Genomic DNA, 25,454 nt, shown 5'->3' on the forward strand with positions numbered 1-25,454 from the left:
TTTGCATGCCTGATTGACTATAAAAAGGCTTTCGATAGAGTCCGACATGAACAAATGATCGAAGTGCTGAAGAGGACAGGGATTGACGGAAGAGACCTGAAAATAATAGCTAACCTCTATTGGAATCAATCAGCAGTGCTCCGAATAGATGGAGAATATACAGATCAGGTCAAAATCTTAAGGGGAGTGAGACAGGGATGTTTAATTTCACCGCTGATATTCAATCTGTACTCAGAGCACATTTTTGAAGAGGCTCTAAAAAATATTGATGAAGGCATCTCAATAAATGGAGTCAAGCTCAGTAACCTGCGATATGCAGATGATACAATAGTGTTTTCCAATACCATAGAAGGGCTGCAAAACTTAATGAATAAAATAACTGAAACCAGTAGAACATATGGACTAGATATAAACACCACCAAAACCAAGCTAATGATCATCAGCAAGCAAAACATAACTGGAGTAAATCTGTATGTGAACCAAATGAGAATTGAACATGTCTCACAATACAACTATTTGAGCACTATAATCAATGAGTCGTGGGACAATACTCAAGAGATTAAATGTCGCATCGGAAAGGCAAAGAGTGCATTCTTGACTATGAGCTCTGTGTTCAAGAGCCATGACATCACTCTAAAAACAAAAATAAGGCTCCTTAAATGTTACGTGTACTCAGTGCTTTTATACGGAGTAGAAACGTGGACCTTGAAGGCGGAAACTTTATCGAAACTTCAAGCTTTTGAGCTATGGTTGTACAGAAGAATCCTGAACATACCATGGACAGACAAAGTCACCAATGAAGAAGTACTACGGAGGATGAACACAACCGCAGATTTAGTCAACATCGTGAAGGGCCGTAAGCTGCAGTACTTAGGGCATATAATGAGAAATCAAGGCAGATACGAGCTACTCCAGTGAATTTTACAAGGTAAAATTGAAGAAAAAAGGGCCCCAGGACGAAGAAGAATATCCTGGCTTGCTAACCTGAGAACATGGTATAGAAAGACCTCAACACAATTATTCCGTATAGCAACTAACAACGTCATCATAGCCAGAATGATCGCCAACGTTCGGAACGGACAGGCACCCTAAGAAGAAGATATGGTAGAGGTACATCACAGGGTACAAGGTTTCTCCCCATGTGATTTTCTGACGCGCTCCAGTAACGCGCAACGTTCCGCTTGGGCTTCTCTACCATTACATTCGTTGGTAGAATTTCCGGGATGTCATAAATAATTGAACATTTACAAGAATTGGAGGCACGTTTTTTTTTCAATGACTAGAAGGGATTTCAGAATACTGATCTTCCCCATAGAGTTTCTTTGGAAAAATAAATGGCAGGCTTGGATTGGCCGATAGGCTTTAGGAACTGAAACTCGACCACATCACTTGCCAAATTCCGACAAAATTGTTCGCTGATATAATGAAACTGCATAACTTCGAATTCCGCCAAATATGGAATGTTGACGACGATCTGGATTTAGCACAGTTCCATCACAAAATCCGAAAGTATTTGCAACAAAGGCAGAAAGCAAGTTGACGTGTTAACCAGTGTCGAAAGGGGCCACCAGTATACTACAGTTTGCAGGTAATTTCATACCTCCGTCATTTATTTTCCTCGTGAAAATAAAAAAGTCGAACTAATGGACCCTGCTTAAACTGGCGCTGTTGGATTTGCCCAAGAAAAAAGATGGATGAACGGGGAGGTATTCCTTTAGATGCAACATTTTATGAAACACGCTAAACCATCGTGAGAAACCAAGGTTCTGTTAGTTTTGGATGGTCACTCCAAACAGAAAAACTGTCTTAACTTACGCAAAAGATGATATCATTATCATATTTTGCTTTCCACCCCATTGCCATTGCCCACATAAAATTCAACCAATTTAAAGATTTTAGACGTTAGTTTATTTGTTCCACTTAACAGATTTTATAATCAGGAGCTGCATATTTGGCTGAGGAACCATCCAGGAAGAACAGTAACAAATTCCAGGTAACTGAGTTATATAATCAAGCTTTATCTTCGAGCTGTGAACAGCAGTAGCGCAGCGGCATGATACTGACCTCATAAGCCAAAGCTCCCGGGTTCAAGCCCCGGAACAGACAATCGATTTTTCATTTATAAAAATGATACGAGCCGTTTCACCGTGCCTCGGAGAGTACATTAAGCCGTCGCGTCGGTCCCCCGGGCTAGTGTGTTCATCGACACTACTTACTTGAAATAGGGTTAAAGATGCAAGTGGCGCCAAGACCTGTCCGAAAGGATCTCCCCAGCTAAAATGCCATACGATATTATTATTATTTATCTTCGAGCTGTTATGGTTAGCAATGGTCAGAAAGGATTTGCTACTACAGGCATTTTCTGAGTGTATTTTGGCGTCTAGAAATGTTAATGATTATGATCTCGGAGATTATTCTGTTCCTATCGTACCAGACAATTCCAGATACCAAGAGCTTCAGTTGAACAGCTACGGTGAGGTTCCATCTTTAGATTTCCAGACTTCTCAGAGTCACGACCAAACTGAAGCAGGCCCTTCTAACTCTAAAAGCTCCCAAACTGGGCCAGAGTCTTCAGTGCATGTGAATTCTCAATCAAATGACTAAACTATAGCAGGGCATTCAGACTATAATATGAACTCCCTATTCAATAAACAAACTCATTTCCATCGAACGATAGCATATATTTACCCATGTGTCATTTGTAGGTATTTTCGTTTCTCAATAATTTACTGTTTTTGATTTCCATGATTATCTCTCTCCATTTTTTCATAAATAAGAGAAAATGGTGGGACAAACTGATATATATTTGATTTTTCTTTCGAAAATAAGTTCCACCCACTTGATGTCTCTATAAGCACCCTTATACGGCTTTTCATGGATTGTCATTTGTTTCGAGCTTCTGTCATATGTTGTATAATTTGTGTATGTTAATATTATATACAGATTATACAACATCTGACATAAGCTCGAAACAAATGACTGTTGTTGAGAAGCCCTATTAAGAAATTCTGCTCTATAATCTGATCACGGCTTTCTGTGAACACCAGCATGAAATATCGTAATAATTATACCTAATGAAATTATTCCAAATAGGTAGGTACCTACATAAAATTCCTTCTTCCTATCATACAATCTCAATCTAAATATGTTTATGTTTTACATAATAAATATTTTAGATATAATTTATCTATTTCAAAGTGAACCGATGACTTTCTTTAAAGCGAATTTACACTTATTCACTTTAGATACTTAGAAAGGTATAAAGATACTCTTCATCTACATTTCATCCAAGATGCACATCCAAAGTAAACAGTGAACAAAGTAGAACGTCTTCCTACTTTCGATGAACTGGCTGGATGATTCATCCACCGTGAATCCCTAGTGTAAAGTGTAAACTTGTTTTTTTCGGATCATTGAACATTCCATGCCATCAAAACGCAGTTGAATAATTTTTTTTTTGATACATAAAATGGCTTTTCAATGGAAAGACGAACATATGCATATCGTCGGTATACTGCAAAAACTGACCAAGTCAAATTTTGTCAGTTTTGAGTTGACTTGACTAAGTCACTAAGAAACGTTGTTAGTTTTACCAGAAAAATCGACCAAGTCGTTTAAACGTAATACAACCGTCAAACAAAACTCGTCTATAATGACTATGTGCATAAGACAATTTTTTGTTACATGCAAAACTGACTAAGTCAACTTAGTCAATTTTGGCTGTCAGCAGATTGCACTTGTCCGTTTATTGCGTATCGTTAGTTTATGATTCAGAACTGTTTAGACTTTAAAAAGAGTACGATATTTTATACTTTAACAGTAAGATTTATAAAGTATATTGCAAATACCACCCTCTGATGTGTCACAACTATACTATTCTTTTAAATTGTGTGTTTACAACTTTACAATCTATGAAGCGGCACCTCCAAATAATGCGCAATGTTATACTTGGACAGAGATTAATGGTCAACGTGGAAGCTCTGAAATTGGAATAGCATTAATCAAGTGGATAAAAAGTCTGCAATCACATTTTCAAAAGGCATCACAGAGATCAGTTTATATTCTGACTTATCAGAAATTTTTATATTCGTTCATTGCCGCATTAATTTGTATGTTGTTGTAACACACACATTAAGATTTTGTAGCATAATTTTATGGAGAAAGGACATTCGTACATGGAGGTAACTCAATGCACAGTGCCATATTATATTGTGTTAAAAGAAATGTTGCCATTTTTACAATAAACGATCTGTTGAATATTTTCAAGCTAGCCCGTTCTACAAGACGCAACAAATAGAGCGGTGATTACAGAGTTGAAGAATTATTACGGTTTTCAGACTTTTTCGATCTTAAGCACAGATGTTCTTAAAAAACAGACTAAGATTAAAATTTAAACAAAATATCGTGATTAAAATTAAAAGTTATGCGTTACTCTTAGAGTATGTGGCAAGGTCAGACCAGCTGTTATTCCTAAGAACATTCCAATGTTATACAAAAGACTTTTGTCTATACCAGAGCAAAATAAAAACAGCCTCCTTGCGTAGAAACAAAATTATTCCGCAAGAGTTCCATGAGTGGTATAAATCGATTCCAGTAGTCAAAAAAAGTTTTCATACCGTAACCAGCTTCTTCTGAAAGCGACGACACAGAAACTGATTAGATTTTAATTTTTTTTATGTACAGACCGTAGTTAATAAATATAATTTCCTATTACGGTGTCGCTTATATTGACCAAGTCAAATTTCTCATTTTTTTTTCGACAACCAAAAGTGACCCAAATACAATTTTTTTTAATTGTTCAAAGTCCACAATGTTTAAATATCGTGGTTAAAAACTAAAGTTTCTAATACACAGGATATCAAAATTGCAGTCATAAATAGCTAATATCCGATTTTATAAACAACTTTCAAGTTAAACTTTAATTTCTCGAAAACAGTAATTTTTGACTTGGTCAGTTTTTGCAGTATACCGACGATATACGTGGTGTCCAAAAACTCTACCAACAAACGAAGACAGGAGATTCCTCAGATAATTTTAAGATATTTTAACCCAATTCACCAAGAATTCACCCAAGAAGGGAGCTAGAACTCTTTGAAGATGGAGTCTTGTAATTAGTTTTTCTTAAATAACTCAAGAACTCTTCTATTGAGAAAAACAAAAATTGGTATAGATATTTTATCGCATAACTTTTTTTCTTTAATTTTTAAGCATTTTCGACTCTGTATTATTAAATTGTGAGGTATTTTAGAACTAAAAAGGTACTCTTGTTTTAAGTCGATAGGATACACCGTTTTCTAGAAAAATCGATTTGAAAATTTTTCTTTTTTTTGAATTTCCAAAAAAAATTAAAAAAAAAACTATTTAGAAATCAGAAAACTGGTACGTTTATTTTTATTTCAAAGATGAATCTATTTCATTAATTGCGAATTTCTAGTACGGGTCATATGCGTCCGTTTTGGGTAGGTCAACGGTTATTTTATCGCATAACATTTTTGTCTTTAATTTTTAAGCATTTTTGACTCTAGATTATTAGGTTAGGAGGTATTCTACTACTAAAAGTTATTCTTGGTTTAAGTTGGTAAAATACAGCGTTTCTTTTTTGAAAAATTTTTTCAATTTTTGTTCAAATTCAAAAAACGAAAAATTAAAGACAAAAACGTTATGTGATAAAATAACCGTTGCCCTACCCACAACGGACGCCTATGATCGATACTAGATATTCGCAATGGGTGGAATCGATTTATTGCTGGAAGATAAATATACACACCTATTTTCGTTTTTCTAAATTGAAGCGTTCTGGAGGTATTTCAGAAAAACTAATTACAAGACGCGATTTTCAAAGAGCTCTAGCTCCCTTAGGAAGCATTTTCGGACTAGGTGAATTGAGCTAAATTGTTTTAAAATTATCTGAAGAATCTCCTGTCTTCGTTTGTCGGTAGAGTTTCTAGACACCCTGTATTTGTAGAAATATATCGTAATCATGAGTGCCTGTCGAATATTCAATCTGAGGACTACCATAAAATAAACATCCGTGACAATGCATACCGGTCTGTATTAAAAGAGCTACATTTATTTGGATTAAATATAGGCTACATAAAATCAAAAATCAAAACTATCCACATTCGCTATTACCCAGAGTTAGCAAAAATTAGGAAGTGAGAAATGAGTGGATCAGGAAGCGCTGATGTCTATTCTCTTCGTTTATTTTGGTTTAAAGAGGCAAACTCCTTCTGATTTATTTTCTAATTTTCGACATTCTTCTAGTAATGCTTTACTTATTAATTCCACGCCGATACTTACAATCGTATTTGCCATTTTGAAAAGACTGTAAAACGAATTCCGTCAGTGAAAATGTAAATTGCTGGCCTTTCAATCTACACTTTCACTATTCATGTATCATCCGCAGTGTACATCTAAAGTGAATAAGTGTAAATGCGCCTTTCGAATTCAAATCCTTTGTTTGCTCTTTTTACTTTTGTAATGTATTTTTTCTACAACCGTGTTAAAAATGCAATTTTTAGCACTCCATACGAGCGTTAAAAATGCTACTTTAAGTCACTAGTGCTTTAAAAATTTTATGGCACTGCAGTTCGTATTGACCGTATAGGCAATTTTGGTGTAATGTCAAAAAAATATAAAAATGGAATGTCAGTCAAGTTCAAGTAAAAGTTTTTGTAGATATTGTCCTGTAATTACGTTTGTAGAAAAAATATTGTATGATGTGCGTGTTAAAAAGTACATTTTTAAGGCACTCATGTGAATTGCAGAACTCGCTTCGCTCATTCTGCAAACTTTCACATACGTGCCTTAAACGTGTACTTTTAACAGTTACATATATCATAAATAACTATTAGTAGATTTTACAGTGCCATTCTTACATTATGGTTCATCTCTTAAAATTTCAAAGTTTTGCGAGGAAAAGGTCATTAAGTTTTTCCTTCAATGGTGTAAGCGCCAAATCTTGGTACAATGCTATTTCAATGCATTCATTTTTTTCGAATCCTGAGAAAACTCATCCTATTTTTGAAAAATTTAAACGCAGAATGAAAGATTATTACTCGCCACTTCAGAAATTGTTTTTAAAAAAGATTATTGTTAAGGTAGGGGAGCAAAGTATGCTAAATATGCAGTCACTCAAGCATTATGGGGACGTATTGGGTTGTAAAGAGTAGGTCCTAAAAGTTTCAAGTAAAGTTTTCCATTTTAGTGGGGACTTTCCATTTTTAATTTAATTTTCCATTTCCAACAATCGTTTTTTTAGATTATAGCGCCATCTATCCATAGATTAAAAAATGTCTCGAATAAAAGTTACTTATTTTTACGTATGGAATCCAAATCTGCAATAACAAATGGGGCTCCCATTTAATATTTTAAAGTAACCTCCCACCCCACCTCTGTGGGAGGTCGTGTTTGGTGCCATTCGATAGATTTTTCAAAAATATCGAATAAGTGTATTTTTTAGTTTTTCGGCCTGATGTTCATTTCGCGAAATATCGCTGGATTCGTATTTAAAATTTTAAATTTACCCCCCACCCCTCTACATGGGAAGTCGCGTTTGGTATCATTCGATAGATTTTTGAAAAATATTGAGGACATATTTTTTATTTTTTCGATCTGTCATTCATTTCGTGAAATATTCGCTTTTTTCGTGTGAAACTTTGGGACTGACTCATTTCCTTACGCCCGCCCTTATTTTAGAAATATACACTGTTTTGCATGTATATACTTAACTTACCTTATCTTAATCTGACGATTTCGAGTTTTTTAAGGATAGATTTTTTTTCGTTCCTCCCTTAACGAACTCCCCTGCATTGAGCGCCAATATATTATGGTAGAGGTACATTTTCAGGGTACAAGGTTTCTCCCCATGTAATAATCTGACGGGCTCGAGTAACTGCAAAAATCCCCGCTTGGGCTCCCCTATCATTACATTATATAGTTGTTCCATTTTGTCTTTGCCCAAACGTCATGATTCGCTTTTAAATAAGTTAAATCAAAACGTTAAGACCGTAGGCGCAAAATCTGGGACCAATGCTTTTTTTTTCGAATCCTGAGAAAACTAGTAAATATTTTGAAGAGTTTAAATGCAGAATGAAAGATTACATTACACATATGTACTTACAGTAGGAAAAATGAAAGAATACCCATGAACGAACATATAAAACACGCTGTATTTTCCTGGAACCGTGTCACACAAAAAATTGGCCAGCGCAAGTACATGTAATAATTACTGTTACATGTACTTGCACTGGACAATTTTCTTTGTGACACGGTGAGAGGAAAATACAGCGTGTTTTATATGTTCGTTCATGAGTATTCTTTCATTTTTCCGACTGTACATAATGTTATTATATTTGGGATATTGTAGCAAACAGTAATTTATTATCTATCGTGGCGGAATGGATCAAGCAATCCAAAGCCAATAAGAAAAGGAAACAAAAAGATTACATTATTACCGAGGGCCGAAAGTTTTTTAGAATAAACAAAAAGTTTATTTTGAATGAGATATTTGAAATTAAAAATCACACTAAATTTTCTCCTTTTTTTTCACCCGTGTAACTTATTAAAATAAATATTATAGAAGTTTTCAGGGACTTTCAGCCCTCGCTGATAATGCAATCTTTCATGCTGCGTTTAAATTTTTCAGAAATATGTATTAGTTTTCTCGGGATTGGAAAAAAATTAATGGATTTATATAGCTTTGAAACAAGATTTTGCGCCTACCCTCGTAATGGGAAAGTTTGAATTGACCACCCGCGACATCTGTTATTTAGAGGTGGAACTATACGTACGGATTTATACTGGATTTTTCTTTATTCTGTAAAATGTCCACTAGACTAGAATCTTCATGCTTTAATATAAAATAATTTAAACAAATACAATTATTCATAAACGGAATACAACTCTTTTAATTAATTAAATTATATTATTTTATTTTAAGTCAACGCGATGGAACTGGCGACATCTACATCAAAAAACATAACTAATATTGAAGAAATTTTAATTTGTAGCGTTAGACTTACACTAGATGGCAATAGTAAGTAAAGTAATGTTTCAATACCGCATTTAATAAAAAATGTACATAATATTATTATTATGTATTACAATCAATCGTCAAAAAAATATTCACAGGTGCACAAGGCCAAATGCCGATATGAATACCAATAAGCATAAGAAATGAACAATAATCTGCTTGTTAAGTATGACGAGAAGATCCCCAAGTATAGAGATCTTGGGGTACAAATAATAAAAGTCAATGGAGAATTTTTAATGGTATCCCATATAATTCTACGATTTTCCACATATGTACCCTATTTTCACGCTTAAAGGCCTTATCTATAAAGTCAATAAAACTAAATAACATTTATAATATCTTTATTTCATTCATTGGCGTCAATAGTGGAACGCTTGATACGGAAGCCTGCTTGGTTGCTTCTCAATTTTTTATCTACATAGTTCCGGCTTCAATCTTTTCAATATGATTTTGGTCGATGGTCAACATTTTGGATGTCGCGCTTAGTAGTGTTATTGCACGCCAATTATTGCATCTACTCAGGTCTCCTTTTTGTGTATTTTTATTATCAATCCATCCTTCCACTCCTTGGTAATTCTTATCGTCAGCCCATATTTTGTTCAAAACTTTATGCAACATTTCTAATCATTGCTCAGTATCTGCTTTTATTAGGTCAATGGGCCTATATAGTCGATTCCTGCGGCTTAGTCATTTTTAGAAGTTTTATTGTGTTTTCAATTTCGTCTCTTGTACTTATAATGTTTCCAATATCCACTTTTAGCTCTGATGATGCGACTTCGTTTTTTATAACTTGTGTTATTTCATGTTTATCATATTTATTTATTAGTTCGAAATATTCCTTCCATCTTTGTATTATATTTCTTTCTCATTTTTTGTATTCTGTTTCCATGTTTATTCTTTACTTCTCGTATACCTAATTCTTCGTGGTTTTCCTCTTAGGTTTTGTATGATTGTATCTTGTATTCTTAAGTCGTTTTCCGTTTCTGCTTTCTCTGATATATTTTAGCATCTCATTTATACAGTTTCTTTTATCTTTTCTGGTTTGTTTTTTTTTACTTCTGCATTTTTGCCTTGTATTTCCTTTTAAGTGCCTTCTCTTCTTCTGGTCCTTCCTTTTGTATTATTTCTTCTTTGATATGTTTCCTGACATATCCAAATATATAAAGATCATCCCTCTACTAAAACTAGGGATGAAGGACGGAAGAAGACCAGAATAAAGCTACAGCCCAATATACCTACTGGAATCTAAAGTAAACATATTGTAGAACATCATCTACAGAAGACTGATGAGACATGCGGAAAGAATAAGAATCATACGGGAGGACCAATATTTGAATTCAGAAAAGGAAGAATCTGCGAACTGCAACTAGCAAAAGTTATCGGCGACACAAAAATCCGGTTCAACAGAAGACAGGAATGGCCGTCCTGGACATAGAAAAGGCCTACGATACGGTATGACGCAAACCCCTAAACTACAAGATGAAAAGGGCTAAGTTGGCTCATTATTTAGTTAATATATGTGACAAATATTTAACTATAATAGAACAATTTCAAGCTTCAGCCGACCAAAAGATATCCAGAATAAAAGAAGTTCAGGAAGGGATGCTTCAGGACACTATTTTATCGCACATTTTATATATTTTTGTTTCAGCTTTACCAACATATGATAGAACAAACACCGTCCTCTACGCAGAAGGTACAGCCATAATACGCATCAGAAAAAGAAGACAGAAGAATTGTCCAAACACTGGAGAATTATTCAGGAAGAATTTCAGAATTCACGGACAAATGATCAAAATTAACGCGAAAAAGACTCAGTTCATCATCTTTACGCAGCAACACGATCTACCTGTAGTAGAACTCATCACTATGAGAGGAAACGTAATCAGATCAGAACCATAAGTCAAATAATTATGAGTACACAGTACACCTCGACAGGAAGCTGAACTTAACGACGCATACGAAGCAAAGCAAGGTAAAAGCTATGATAGTAAAAAGACTAATTCAACCTTACTTACATTTTTAGCACCAGCTCCCTAAAGAAGGCCAAGAAAATCCAGCTGTACCCGGCCTACGTTAGGTCGGTGATATTGTACACAGTAGTTCCAGTATGGAGTTTAACGGCAGAAACTAATTGGAGGAACCTACTAATAGAGAGGACTAAAACAGCTTGTTACCGGTTAATTGACGGAGCAACATGGCAAGACAGTCACAAATGCAACTATCCGAGAAAGGCTCGACTTTCTTAGAAACTGATTGACCAGTCGACCATCTGATCAGGTAGATAGATGGATTTAAAGAGGTGACCTTCTGGCCATTTTTGTAACGTCCTGATCGTAGCAAGACCAGGGCATTAAGCAACACCACACTGCTGGGAGGAACGAGGGGAGGAATTCCTCGAACATCCCTTAGGATATTCAAAAGAAAAACGTCCACCGTTCCATCCATCAGAATGGTGCTCTGCCCGACTGCTCAGCCCTGGGTTCGTTTCCTGTTCATTCTTCCCTCACACCCATCCCAGAAAGGTACAGGAAATAAAAAGTTTACCAAATCATTTTATATATTCTATTTATTCAGATAAAAAAAATTAACAAAAATCATTTTATTATGTACAGGCAACCAAATTAATTTTCTGAGATTGTGACCGAGACCCTGCTGGTCACCGATATAAAAATTATAAAAATAAGAAAGGTACTCAGCTTTAAGTCCTCTTGTCGGAGTCACACAGTTCTTATGGGAGGTCTCCAATCTCTGTAGAACTTTCTGTTGCTGTCGGTATTTGTGGGAATTCTAAGACTATCTTCTTGAAGCCATTCTTCTGATGCATCAGTAGATCAGTAGTTGGATTCAGGATACTGTGGGCTGTTGCGAGATGTCGCTGTCGCGTTCTCCTCTCCAAGATAGTTTTCTCCAGCTACAGTTGCTTCCCCATGTAGTGTTCGCCTGCAGATTTATTCCCAAGGTAGGAGCCGTATATCTATAACGGCCTACACACAAACACAATAATAATTTATCAGATATTGTCTCTCATTTACGTAGTAATGGAAAAAAAGAGGTGACCTTCTGGCCTATTCCACTGCGACCTTTTCATTTCATTTCTATTGTGTTCCCCTAGTCCTAGATAATATTCTCTAGCCTGACCCTTTTTAAAAAGTCTAATAGCTTCGAGACTGAACCTTTCATGATTCTATTTGCCGTTGGATTTTTTTCTTATAATGGAAAGAACCGCACATTTGCCAGACTGTCACACTGACATAGAATATGCCCAACTGACAATTCCATCAGCTTTAAGTGCCTATTCAGCTTACAGTGCTCTGTTAGCAGACCTACTATGGCTTTCACTGTTTTCCTGTCTTTGTTTATTAGGTCTGTCGTAAATTTTGGCGAATTTTCTGTAATGATCTATTTCCCCTGTCTTTGTTCTGGTGAATTCCTCCACCATTCCAAAGATTTGTGAGCTACCCACTTTCTTGTAGCTGTTCTTGTTACTGCCTTTGTAACGCCGCAGAAGGGTTCCGGTCCACCGAATGACATTGATGAGCCTTGTCTGGCCATTTTATCTGCTTTTTCATTGCCCTTATGACCCTAGTTTCCCGGTACCCAGGCTACCGTAACCTTGCTACGGTCTCCTAGTTTATTTAGGACACACACACACACACAATCCCATACTAGCTTAGAATTGACCTCTACAGAATTGAGTGCCTTCTAAGCTGCCTGACTATCTGTGAAGATAGAAACTGAACGGAACGTTCTTTTCTGCCTAACATTCTACTTCTTTCTAACGTTCTATTTCTTCCACGCAGTGATGCATTGAAGTTATTTCCTCTTGGAAAACTGTGACATCCTTTGATAGACTTACCGGGGAATCTGATCTGATCAGGTAACAGCCAAGTAGTTGCAACAACCGGTAAGGAAAGTAGGTACGATGCCACAAGAAGTACCTAGGCTGGACGTTTAGAAGTCCACGACATGAGGAATCAGGCAAGTAGTTACCCGAAAAGGAAGCAGGTCAAAAGGAGATGGTGCAGCAGCAAAACATTACAGTATGGCTAAAGTATCTTAAGGAATGAAATGTATATATTATAAGAGCAATAAATGTTTGTATTTTTTATTTGTTTACCTACTCAACATGTCATACAATATTGTGGGTCAAAATTTATTGGAGCAACAGGTGGTTTATATTGCACATACATAGATCCCTATCTCTGTATTCAAACAGACCCTCCAAATAAATCAAAGCAAGTCTTGTAGAAAATTATTTTTCTAAACTTTGCAAATATACAATAGCATTTACTTTTAAATAAAATCCATTGAATACAATAAAATAGCTTCATCAATGGAGATTGTTAAACTGGTTGCCTGCCAGTGAAATAACGATATTCCAAACATTTATTTGAAAGTTCAAAAGTTCATTACTTTGAAAATATTACTGTTTGATAACAATTGATAGCTAATTAAGCTAACAACTTGCAAATTGAACATTGCCAGTCATTTCTATATATAAATCATTATTTAAACTATAAAATTAATTAATTAAAACATAGAAATAAAATATAGCATAATGTTGATTGCTCTTTAAATAGCCTCATCTCAGACATACGTTCGAATTTTCAAGAGGTCGTTTACGTCTCGCGGAAGAAAGAAAGAAAAACAAAAGTTGTCGTGCCTGTTTTAAAAATTTGTAAACAGTAAAGTATGTCAACACTGTCACATTTTTCGTAAATACAAAGTTTTTGCTTGAAAATAATTGATAAAAAGTTGTGTTGCATTGGTTTATACTGTTTTTAAGCATTGTTGATTACCGGGAGACTTAAAATCGGTGAATTTACAGTGAGTTTCATTGAATTTTCGCGAGTATTTAGTTCATGTGCCCCATACAGCTAAATGCAATAATTATAATTGTGAAAAGTGGGTGTTAGATGTATTTATTTATTAATATATGCAGTAAAGAACATTTTGCATGCGGCGAAAATGCAACTGCTAAGTGAAATTGTAGAAACAATCGTGGACTCAAAGGTGCATCTGTTGCAAATACCAGGAATCCAAAAGTCTTCTTCAAGAACCTGGTGTGCCGTATGTTGAAGAATATGTTTGTAAGTACTCACTTTCTAGTATCTGCCTACATGATCGATATTTTTAATGTAAATAATTCAATGAGCAACAGACGCCTTAAAGTTTAATCTATTTTGGTGTTGGATAATGTTTGTCAACCTTTTTATTTGGAGTGTCTGGAGTTCAAAAAGCGTAAATTTAGACCTTCTAAAAATAAGTTTAAGTTGAAGATGATATGTGTGGGGTTCAAAAGAGACAAGTAGGGAGGATTGGTGTTGGTAATGATGGAGTACTGAAGGTTTTAAATACATAGGATAAAGTTGGGTGAAAGTCAAAATATTAAAGTAAAAATATATTTTTGGAGGCTGTTTGTGTTTTTATTTAATTCTATTTTTTGAATTTAGACTATTAGTGGTCATATGGCGCCCTGAAGGGTACTAAGGATTATAAGAAAGTAGAAGAAGACTATTAATGTATGACTGTATGGAAACAAGTTTAGTCATCTGATAGATCTGTTTGATTCTTCAATTTCCTCTATTAAACAAGAACTAGAGCCTCTTGAATTTTGAATTTAAAAAACTAAATAGATTTAACTGTTGTAATTGATTCAGTTGTTTTCATCATTTGAAAATAATTTATATTCTTTTTTATTTTTTATGTTTGTGTTTTATAGTTGTAGTTTTACATGTATCTAATTTCTATATTTTCAATATTATGACGAAAGCTCTGCTTTATTGTATTTTATATGTATTGGGTTTATCCTGTTAATAAATAAATAAATAAATAAAATAAATAAAAAAGCTATTAATGGTTTAAAAGATCAGAATAAAATTTTGATCAAACATAAACTTTTCTAATTTTAGTTAAATTTCCTCGCATAATCAAGAATATTTTTATAATAATACCTATACTGCGTTCCACGGTCATCTTTCAGTACAGACTCTTAAGAAGAACAGTGTTGCCAAGAGATATTAATATTTATATTAAATTTTAAAGTATTTTTATACCTCACTTGGTCTATTAAACTTGTCAGTATGTATGAGAAATCTTGTAAGCTGTCAAAGCAAAGGGAGTTTAGCTTGGTGATAGCGCGTTCGACCGGAGATCGAGAGGCCCTGGTTCGAATCTGTGTGTTATCTAACTTTTTTTTATTTTTAGTATTGTTTTAATAAAAATTTTTGAAAAGTAGTAAGTAAAAATTAGTTTAATTGTTAAATACAATTAACCTGTTGAAAGTATATTTATTTCATTGAAATCATATAATAGAAGTATAACTTCTTACGTGCGTACAAAGTACACGTTTTAAAAAGTACATTTTTAAGGCACTCATGTGAATTGCACTTTCACATGACGGCCTTTAAGTTCGTCTGCTTAAAACTGGCAACACTGAGCTGCAAGGTTCCATAAGTTTTATATTGGGATATGCTGCTCACACTGCAATGTGACTGCGGAACGCAGAATAGTAGTTTCCCTTGTATACTTACCTCTAATACAGTTTTTTGATTATATTATAGCAGGGTAGTCCCTTATCTCTTGGGCCTACAGTATATTATAACATAGGCGTAACCAGGGGGTGGTTTTGGGGGTTATAACCCCCCTTTTGGATGTACTTTGAGCTCTATATGCTTAACACCATTATTATTCCATACCCCCCAGAGCCTTCAAGTAGACGTAACCCCCCCCCACTTAGGATCAGCCTGCTTACACCTCTTAATATTACAAGGATATAAGGAAGGTAACAGGACCAGTGCTCTGATTCAGATGTTTATTATTATCCCTGGTTTTACTTAAGCTACTCATTTTATGCAGGCTGGGTCGACCTGGGGTCTATAGATATTTAAAAATACCTAGATGTTCTCGCCAGCGCTAGGATTTGATCCCCGGCCTTCTCCGTGGAACTCACTCACTCACTCTACCTTCTGAGCTGTCAACCAAAAAAATATTTTTATGCCTGAAGTGTCTCCCTTAGCAGCTTAAATTTTAGCCTCCTTGTGATTATTATTATTAACTAGACTTTCTTTTTTGGGTTTCACAAGTTTTCTTCCACTTCTTTCCATCTGCCAACACTCATACCAATATATTTTTTATTTACATGGTTCTTTTGGTGTTTTCCAGTTTTAAAGTAGTTTTATCATAGTTATTTATGTATCAAGGGCATTAACCGTCTTCTTGTCAATGTAATAAATTTGTAACATTTTCATTTTAGGTTCTAGTTTTGAGTTCTAGGTAACTTGAGGTTTATTTTGTTAGTCATATTTTGTACTAATAATATGAAACTATCCCTAAATGGCAATAGTTGGCTTATATTTTTATTATTACCGATTTCTGATAACTTCTAATTGATGCCATCTGTCATCTGTTGGATATATTTGATAAATTTTTGTGAAGGTCTTGTACTACTTTTAGTAACTTTTAATTTTTTGTAAGAAATAGTGGGTTTATTTTGGTGATTGTTTTATATTGTGCAATTATCCTATAAATAGAGAGTGTACATTTTAGTTTTTTTTTGTTTATTGAATTGTAAAAAAATCGTTACATATTTACAAATGTAACAAATTTGTAATAAATTCAAATTTGGTACTTAGCAATAAATTAAAGGTAAAATTTCTATTTCATAAATTTTTAAATTAATCTAGAAGGGCATTAATACAAAGAAAACACACTTTTTACATTTTTATTTTGGTTTGCCAAGAAAAGGGTTACCTAAATAGATGTACAACACGAAACTACAGCCGCATCATATTCTAGTCCAACGCCGCAACGGAACTGAAAATGGTTATTCATTTTTAATTTACATGTTTACTCTGATTGGAGTATGAAGGGGACCATTCTCGTTGGAACTTTACCGTGCTCAGCAGATGGGATGTGAATTATAAATTGTAAAATTCCCTCATCTTCTTTAGTCTCAGCATCCGTTATGGCTTGCAAATTTTAGAAGCCTCAGAGGTGTAACCAGAAAAGGTTCCCATTGTTTTCAATCTGGTGGGATGTAGAGTAATATTTTTAGTGTTATTTTATGTGACAGATTGAAAACTTAGTCTTTTGCTAGCAGTGGCCGCTAGGTCATCCCTGCCATTTCGTTCGTTCCAATCCGTAACTGCACACCGGGTTTCTCCTGGTTGGGTCAGAGAGAGCAGCATAAATGTGCCTCGTGATGAGAGCTATTAAGTTTCAAAACCGGTAGAGGTGCTTGCTGCACTCTCTGATTGTACTAGAATATGATGCGGCTGTAGTTTCATGTTGCAATGAAATTGAAAATGGTTGTTCATTTTTTATTTACATATTTACTCTGATTGCAGTACGAAGGGAACCATTCTCATTGGAACGTTACCGCGCTGAGCAGATGAGACATGAATTGTATATTGTAGAATTCCCTCATCTTCTTTAGTCTCTGCATCCGTATGGCTTGCAAATTTTAGAAGCCTCGGAGGCGTAACCAAAGAAGGTTCCTATTGTTTTCAATCTGGTGGGATGTAGAGTAATATTGTTAGTGTTATTTTATGTGCTATTAGATTCAAAACTTAGTCTTTTATTTTTCTTTCAATTCGTAGTAAGTTGAGTCGTCATTGCCCATGTTTACGATCAGCACGTGAGCACTGGGCATATTATTTTATAAGGTTTGCATTTTGTTGCTCTTGACATACGTCTCACTCTTAGTTAAGGGTCTAGTCCAAAATAACATCGGTTACTCACGCATATTATTTTTCTTATTTCTTTGGAATTTTTGCTAAGTAGCAGAATTCTTCCATCGTTTCTATAATTTCTTGATTTTGTTACATTTTTGATATAGCGGGCATATATGCCGGCATTTGAAAAGCTATACTTAATAAATAAATTAATAGTTTCTTAAACAGAATCGCCCAAAAAGAACCATTTTATTATATTTGTAATCTTTCTGCTGTGGTGGAAACAGTAGGCATATTGAATTTTTATTGTCACACCTATTAGTAAGTATTATGTAGCTATTTCTCAAATAAATGGGAGATCATTAAACAGGCAAATATGCAAATTGCATATTTTGCATATTATGCATAAAAAATGCAAAAATGTTCAATTTTGCATATTTTTATTTAAGTAAGCGTGCATAAAGTGCTTATAATTTGAAATTTTGGTTGCAACTATACATATATTTTTATTTTTATATTCATATAACAAATAGCTTGGAAATCTCAATATTTAATTTTGTTTTATAATCTCTTGCTACTCAAATTTTTGGTATCGGAATATACATAGTAACTAATAAAAGATAGCAGCTTATGTTATACATATGTAGTTTTGTCACGTTTTGTACTTGATACAAGGGCACCAAGGGTTCTAAAATCTGCCAGTTTACAACTGTAGGTGAAGATTTTTATTTTGACCGTCCATTTAATTTTTGTTGTAAAATAAGCTGTGAACACAATATATACAGTCCCTGGCCACATTATTAGACGCACTATAAGATTTTATAAAAAATGTTAATTATGAGGCGATACTACGTAGGTTTTTTGTATGTACCAGACACAATGTATGTTGTTTGGTTGTCCATTTAATTGTCTATATTTTATCACAAATAAAACAACATTATCATTGAACAAATATGTATTTATTGACTCTTGAAGGAGAACAAAAATAACGACAATTAAATGTTATTTTGTTGAGCCGACTTTAGCCACTATTAGAGTTTTAATTCTACAGGTATCGCAGTACAGTAATTAAAGCTCTAATAGTGGCTCAACAAAATATTTAACATTTAATTGTCGTTATTTTTGTTTTTTTCAAGAGTCAATAGATACACATTTGTTAATTAATAATGATGATTAGTTTGTGATAAAAACTAGACAGTTAAATGGAAAACAAAATAATAGATATACATTGTGTTTGGTACACACAAAAAACGTATTTAGTATCACTTCATAATTTACTTTTTCTTATAAAATCTTATAGTGCCTCTAATAATATGGCCAGGGACTGTATAAGGGCACCAAGGGTTCCAAAATCTGCCAGTTTACAACTGTAGGTAAAGATTTTTATTTTGACCCTCCATTTAACTTTTGTTGTAAAATAAGCTGTGAACACAATATGTCTTTGAATTGCTATTGTGCTTTGAAAATGCCGAAAATAAACAGTTCAGTGTCATTCATAAAATCAAACTTTTTGTAGTTTTGTTCAGAAAACTATTATTCAATTAGAATCATCCAAATTATCATTGTTAGACAATACATTTAAAAAAAATTGGATCATTTTGTCAAAACGTTAAAAGTATATTGGAAAGGAAATTTTCCAAAAATTTAAAGCAATCATGGAAAAAAGCAGGTCGGTTCGCTAAACTCAGACACGACTGGCTAATGATTTTCGTAGGTAATTTTTTTGTTTTTTGTCAATTTTGCCAAAATTGGCAAAATTACTAACTATTTAGTAATTATTTTTTGCCAATTTTACCTAATTGGCAAAATTACTTGCTAAAATCACTAGCCAGTTGTGTCTGAGTTTAGCGAGCCGACTATACCAGGTTCTTTCTGAAGTGCTTCAAGTACTATTAGCTGGGACATTTTTTGAAACACTTAATTTAGAACCAACTATTATAGTAAATTTGAAAAATGCCCTAGTTAGGTACATCAGGTGATGTCGAAAGAAGCTTTTCTATGTACTCAGATAGAAGCCATAAGTTTCTGGTAGAAAATTTTGAACAGCATTTGATAACAATTTATTGTTACAACAATTCAAAATATAACCACAAATAAAATCATTTTTCTATGGATGCTATACAATGTGCAACTTCTCTCACTACTTACATACATTTAAAACAAACAATTTCTCAGGCAGTGAGAAAAGTCGGCCATTGCAGTGAGAAATATTTTTTCTCACGGGTTCAGCGCCGGTTTACATACATATGATCGCCATTTCCATGGTAACATGTACAATACAAACACAATTATTTTTGTCAAACAAAATGTATTCAAACTTGTGTCAAAACTTATCAAAAATTACCTTTTAAGACTGTTCAACTGTGAATTATAATTTTAAATAGATAAAGTATATAAATATTAAGAATATTAAATACCTATGTGTATATATGTATTTTATTTCAATTTAGGCATATAATATACCTACCTAAAAGCAACTAAATTATTTAATTTTAAAGTTAAAACTCTTGACGAAAACGCATCCATAGAAAAAGTACAGTGTACAACACGAGAGAAAATGACATATTTCTCTCTCGCTTGATTTGCGGCACTCGCCTCGTGCCTCGGCTTGTGCCAACAAACTTCTGCGCTCGTGAGAAATATGTCTTTTTTCTCTCTTGTTGTACAATATACTATTTTATTACAGGCATATTTTCTAAATAAACATGTATATTTTTGGGTAAAATACTGCATATTTATGCCCATATTTCATACCTTTTTATTTGCATATTTGCCTAAGTCTAGAGATCATATTTTAAACAGTGCTAAATTCGATCTGAAACAATAGGGTTTATCGCTCGGTATAACGCTTACCGAAACCGCTTAACGAAAAAATCGCGATTTTTGCACTAAATTGTTATAGACATAAATCAAAATCTACAAATCTACAAAATCTAAATAGATATAAATCAAAATTTACATTTAACATTTTATTTATTTGATAACGAACAAATTTTAACCCGTGATCGTAGCAGTAGCTACTCTGTCACTTGCTGTTGCGTCTAGTAAATTTCCGACTTATTTCGTATGCTTTAAATGATGACGCACGGGTAAAGAACCCTGGACCCAAGTGTAGTTCTTTTCCGTATCTGTATATCGGCAATTAAATCATAAAAATAACAATTTTTGTACTTTTTTCTTTTTAAAACACTAAAACATACATACAGTAATATATTATTATCATCACGAAATGCTCCTCTTAATCTTGATCCTCTTAATACAGAACGAACTAGTTTGTTGTCTATTTAAATAAAAGTGAAAAACATGGCATTGTTTTTTTAGTCAATTCATCATTATTGTAGTCACACTCAATTAAATCAGAACTATGTACCGTATAGAAAGAAAGAGATGATTTCACTTGTTTTTGCTTCCTCTTCGCTCTAGTTCCTCAGATGCTCTTCCTTTATGTATATACAGGGTTTGGTCAACACATAATTACTAATAGGTTTCAGAAATGTATAAAGTAATTATAATAATTACTGCACAGTGTAGATATAATTTCATAAAAATAATGGATTTTTGAATATAAAGTTGTGAATAATTTTTTTTTGGAAATATAAGATTTTTTAAAATATTTGATTCGTACCCAGCTTCAGTTAAACAATATACACTTCTTACATCTCTTATTTCGACTTGGACTTCTGTAAAGATCCAATAAGAAATTTTCTTGATTCACACCAGCCCATAGAGGGACGAATTGCAGAAAACGTGGCCAAAAGTCGAATTATATATTATCAATTTCGATGTGAATGTGTACTATAAGGTTTTCAACCTTGCTGATGGCGAATTTGATGTCAAAATTTAAAAAATTCAAAATGGCCGATCGAATATGGCGGACCATATTTTATATTATTGTTTCGGACTATTTTGGCATAAATAGGTACTGCAAAGTTTTTGACCTCGCTGATTACGAATTTTATGTCAAAGTTGAAAAATTCAAAGTGACGAATTAAAATGGAGGACCAAATTTCATAAAATTTAAATTAATTGGACATAAATCTGTACTGGAAGATTTTCGACGTCGCTTAATATGAATTCTTCTTCTCTGCCTTCCTTCTTCTACGAGATCTTGCGCTTCCATTTCCTGTTGTTGTACCCAATCCTAGATAAATCGGCTTCAACATCATCCTTCCTACCGTCTACGGTTTCTGCCTTCTGGTCTCCCAAAAAAACATTGTCTTTAACATTCTGTGTTCCTCTGATCTTACCACATGACCTGCCCCTCTTACGGTTAGCTTTTATATGTCTGACGATGTTTTAGTAGGTCTCATACAGAGTCACAAATTCAGCATTGAGGCTCCTTCTCCGCTCTCCTCTCCATTCATCTCTTTGAGGGCCAAATATCATTCTGAGAACCTTCCTTTCAAATACCAGCAGCTTATTTATTTCCTGCTGATGTAGAGTCCATGTTTTACTTCCATATTATGTAACAATTGGCGAATAATTGACATGTATAGTCTTAATTTAGACTCCATTTTTAGTAGCTTCAGATCTTAATAATGATAAAGAGTATAATGCTCTATTCCCCGCAGCTGTCCTTGCTGAGACCTCTTTTTCTATGTGGTTATCATCTGTGAGTACCATGACCACCCCCCAGATATTTAAACTCTTTCACTACTTCGAACTTTTGGTCATTAATAGTTACTTATGTTCTGCCTAACTCTTGGTCTTGGATTTTTGGTTACTAGCACGTATTTCGTCTTCTCTTCATTTATTCGAAGATCCAGGCTACCTGTTTCCTCCTCAAATTGTGAAAACACCTTTCTCACGTTTCTTATAGAATGAGCGACTACATTTAGATCATCAGCAAAGACCAACATTTCGATCCTCGATTCGCAAATCCTTCTGTCAGCTCAGTTGATATTTTACTTATTGCTTATTCTAAGGTCAAATTGAATAGCAACGGTGATAAGTGGTCTCCTTAATTAAGTCGTGATGAGATACCTACTAAATGGCATCCATGTTTTGTTTTCTATCTTATCTTTACCTGTGCACATTTGGGTTAGTTGAATACGAATTGTGTCAAAATTTGAATATTTTTGACGGGAAATCATAAATGGTGAAAAAAGTTATTCAAATTTCGAATAATTGACAGTATACTATAAAGTTTATGATTTTTCTGAATACGAATTTAATTTAATTTAATATCAAAAGTTAACATGCTGGCTTCAAGATTAGCAAATAAAATTGTTTCGGTTGTAATATTAACATGGTTGCAATCATCAATAAATACAATTTATGAACATGAATAAATTTATTTATAAAGATAAAGGCAGTTTTTGTTTTTATTTGACTCAGAGTTGGACCACCATCTCCATATAGCTATTTCAGCATCTATGCATGATCAGTGAAGCTATGCAGTCACAACTCTAAACCAAATATTATCAACACCCTGCCTATTTAAGGGAAAACATCGCGATGCAATTATTCCACCTTTTGAGACGCAAAACAGCGACATCTCTCGTAATACGAGGAAAACGAAAAGCCCTAGATACAAAGTTTACTACATTTAAACAATTGGAATAATTGAAAGTAAAAATAATAAACAATATTTTAAATCCAAGACTTTTCGTTAAGAAACTGCTTTCTGGCTGCATCCTGTATCTCTGGCTTTTACAATATATAAGCACAAGAGACGACGAATATAGAAGAAATCAAATAAAGGACACTAGCCACGTATTTACCTTCTTTTCGTCTAGGAAAAGGACCAAAAGACAGTTTCAGGTACTCAAATCTGAGTAAAGATGAAACAGATAAAGACAGTTTTTGTTTTTATTTGATTTAGAGTTGGACCACCATCTCCATATACTGCCATATAGCTATTTCAGTATCTATGCATCATCAATGAAGCTATGCAGTCAGTTTATTTATGTAACGTCAATTTATTTATGTAAAACATTAGAAATATTAGAATCGTATTTTTCAAAGTTCAAATGTATTTTTTTAGAAAAATTTCAAGTGGGCAGGAAATTGTTATTTCATAGCAAAAGACAATAATCAGGAAAGCAGCATAGGAGAGCAGCCAAGGAAAGGTATGCCGGGGAGCCAGAGCCCGACTTGGACTGTAGCGCCGTAGGAAAAAGAGGATAGTTGCGACAAGTTTATAAAATACTTCATAAGAGAGAAGAGTACGATATATTTTTATGGCTGTCACCCTTCATTGAGTAGATGACATACCTATAGAATTATACGATATTTTGTTTCTTGTCTCTAATACTTCCAATTATGTTATGATTTTGTTGTCGCCTCATAATCGCGTTTTCTTCTACTTATTTCTCTTTTTATATCTTTTCTGATGTAAACTGGAGCCCGAAGGTCAGATAATAGAACAAGTGATGGAGTTTAAATATGTAGGCATGACACTATCTACCTACGGAAAGCTCGAAACAGAAGTGGAAGATCAAGTGAATAAGAGCAAACAGAGCCGCAGGTTGCCTTAATGAAACAATATGGAGAAATAAAAATATCGGAAAAAAAATGAAAGGCAGAATTTGCGAAATAGTCATCAGACCAATAATGACATACACGGTAGAAACACAACCTAATACAAAAGGGACAAAAATAATGCTAGAATGAGCAGAGATAAAATCCCTTCGAAAAATCGATGGTAAGACTCTATGGGACAGAGCTACAAGTACAGATATACGACGGAGATGCAAGGTGGATAACATTAATAACGGAGTAAAAACAGAAGAGTAGAATGGAATCATGAAATGACCGCATAAGTAGAATGAAAACAAATAGAGTAGTAAGGATGGAGAGAGACGATTCCCCAATAGGAAGTCGATCAGTGGGAAGACCACGAAAACAATGGAACGACAACTTACTGGAATGGAGGTACATTGAAAAAAACAGACAGAGCCATGATATATTTTCTATTTGAGTGCATTGTTGATTCAAAAGAGATATTTAGTTTCCCTTGCTTATATTTTATAATAGTTAACCATTAACTATCCATATTAAAAACAAAAGTTGACATTTAAACTTTTGCTTAACCACATGCAAAGACCCGTTACTCGTTTTACTGAAGCATTGTTCTAGATAGAATTACATCTAAGTCTATTTATGACTATTCCTTGTACATGAAAGGGGTTTGGAATAGAATGCTTGCCAACATATTATATTCCTTTTATTCATTTCCTAGCGCGCGCGATTTTTACGGTCCCATTGGCCGACCTGCCAAGCATAACCCAATAATACGAACGCATGCGTTTGTCTAGGAGCGGCGTTGCCAATTCTGAGAAAAGTCCGTATTGTAGTGGACATAGAAATAGTTTACGGAAGTGGCCGGTAACTCGATGAAAATTCATGTTCAATAATAAAACTACACGCAAGAACACGAAATTGCTTTTTAATTCTCACAGAATATCGTCAACTTGACATGTTTCGCTATACAACAGCTTTTTCAGAAGAGAAATCAACTTATTTACGTGTGCAAACAATTTATAATATTGTTTTCAGCCATTTTACAACATTGGAATAATATATCAAAATCTTGAATTGTCCATGCTTGTCTGTCCGTCCGTAAACACAACTTCTCCATTTTTGAACAGATAGAATGACAAATGAGGTGTCAAATGAGAGCTTATAACCCAAATATGCTGTTAAAAGTGAGAAAATTGCCCTAGAACTTCCGGTTTTTATATCACTTCCGATTAAAAATTATATGATAAAAGTACATAAGTATGTGATATAATAATCGA

The 25,454-nt window shown here is 34.0% G+C and overlaps 1 protein-coding gene across 1 annotated transcript in view; it reads left to right on the forward strand.

Moving 5' to 3' along the window:
- Nucleotides 1-13,788: 13,788 nt before the first annotated feature.
- Nucleotides 13,789-25,454, forward strand: part of LOC114328697 (centromere-associated protein E) — a 419,952-nt gene continuing 408,286 nt past the window's right edge. Inside the window, exon 1 of the mRNA XM_050655514.1 lies at nt 13,789-14,127. Coding sequence (XP_050511471.1) covers nt 14,110-14,127 — 18 coding nt within the window. The 5' untranslated portion in view covers nt 13,789-14,109. The remainder of the gene's footprint in view (nt 14,128-25,454) is intronic.

This window comes from Diabrotica virgifera, chromosome 7 (genome assembly GCF_917563875.1).
Source record: "Diabrotica virgifera virgifera chromosome 7, PGI_DIABVI_V3a".
Taxonomy (NCBI): domain Eukaryota; kingdom Metazoa; phylum Arthropoda; class Insecta; order Coleoptera; family Chrysomelidae; genus Diabrotica; species Diabrotica virgifera.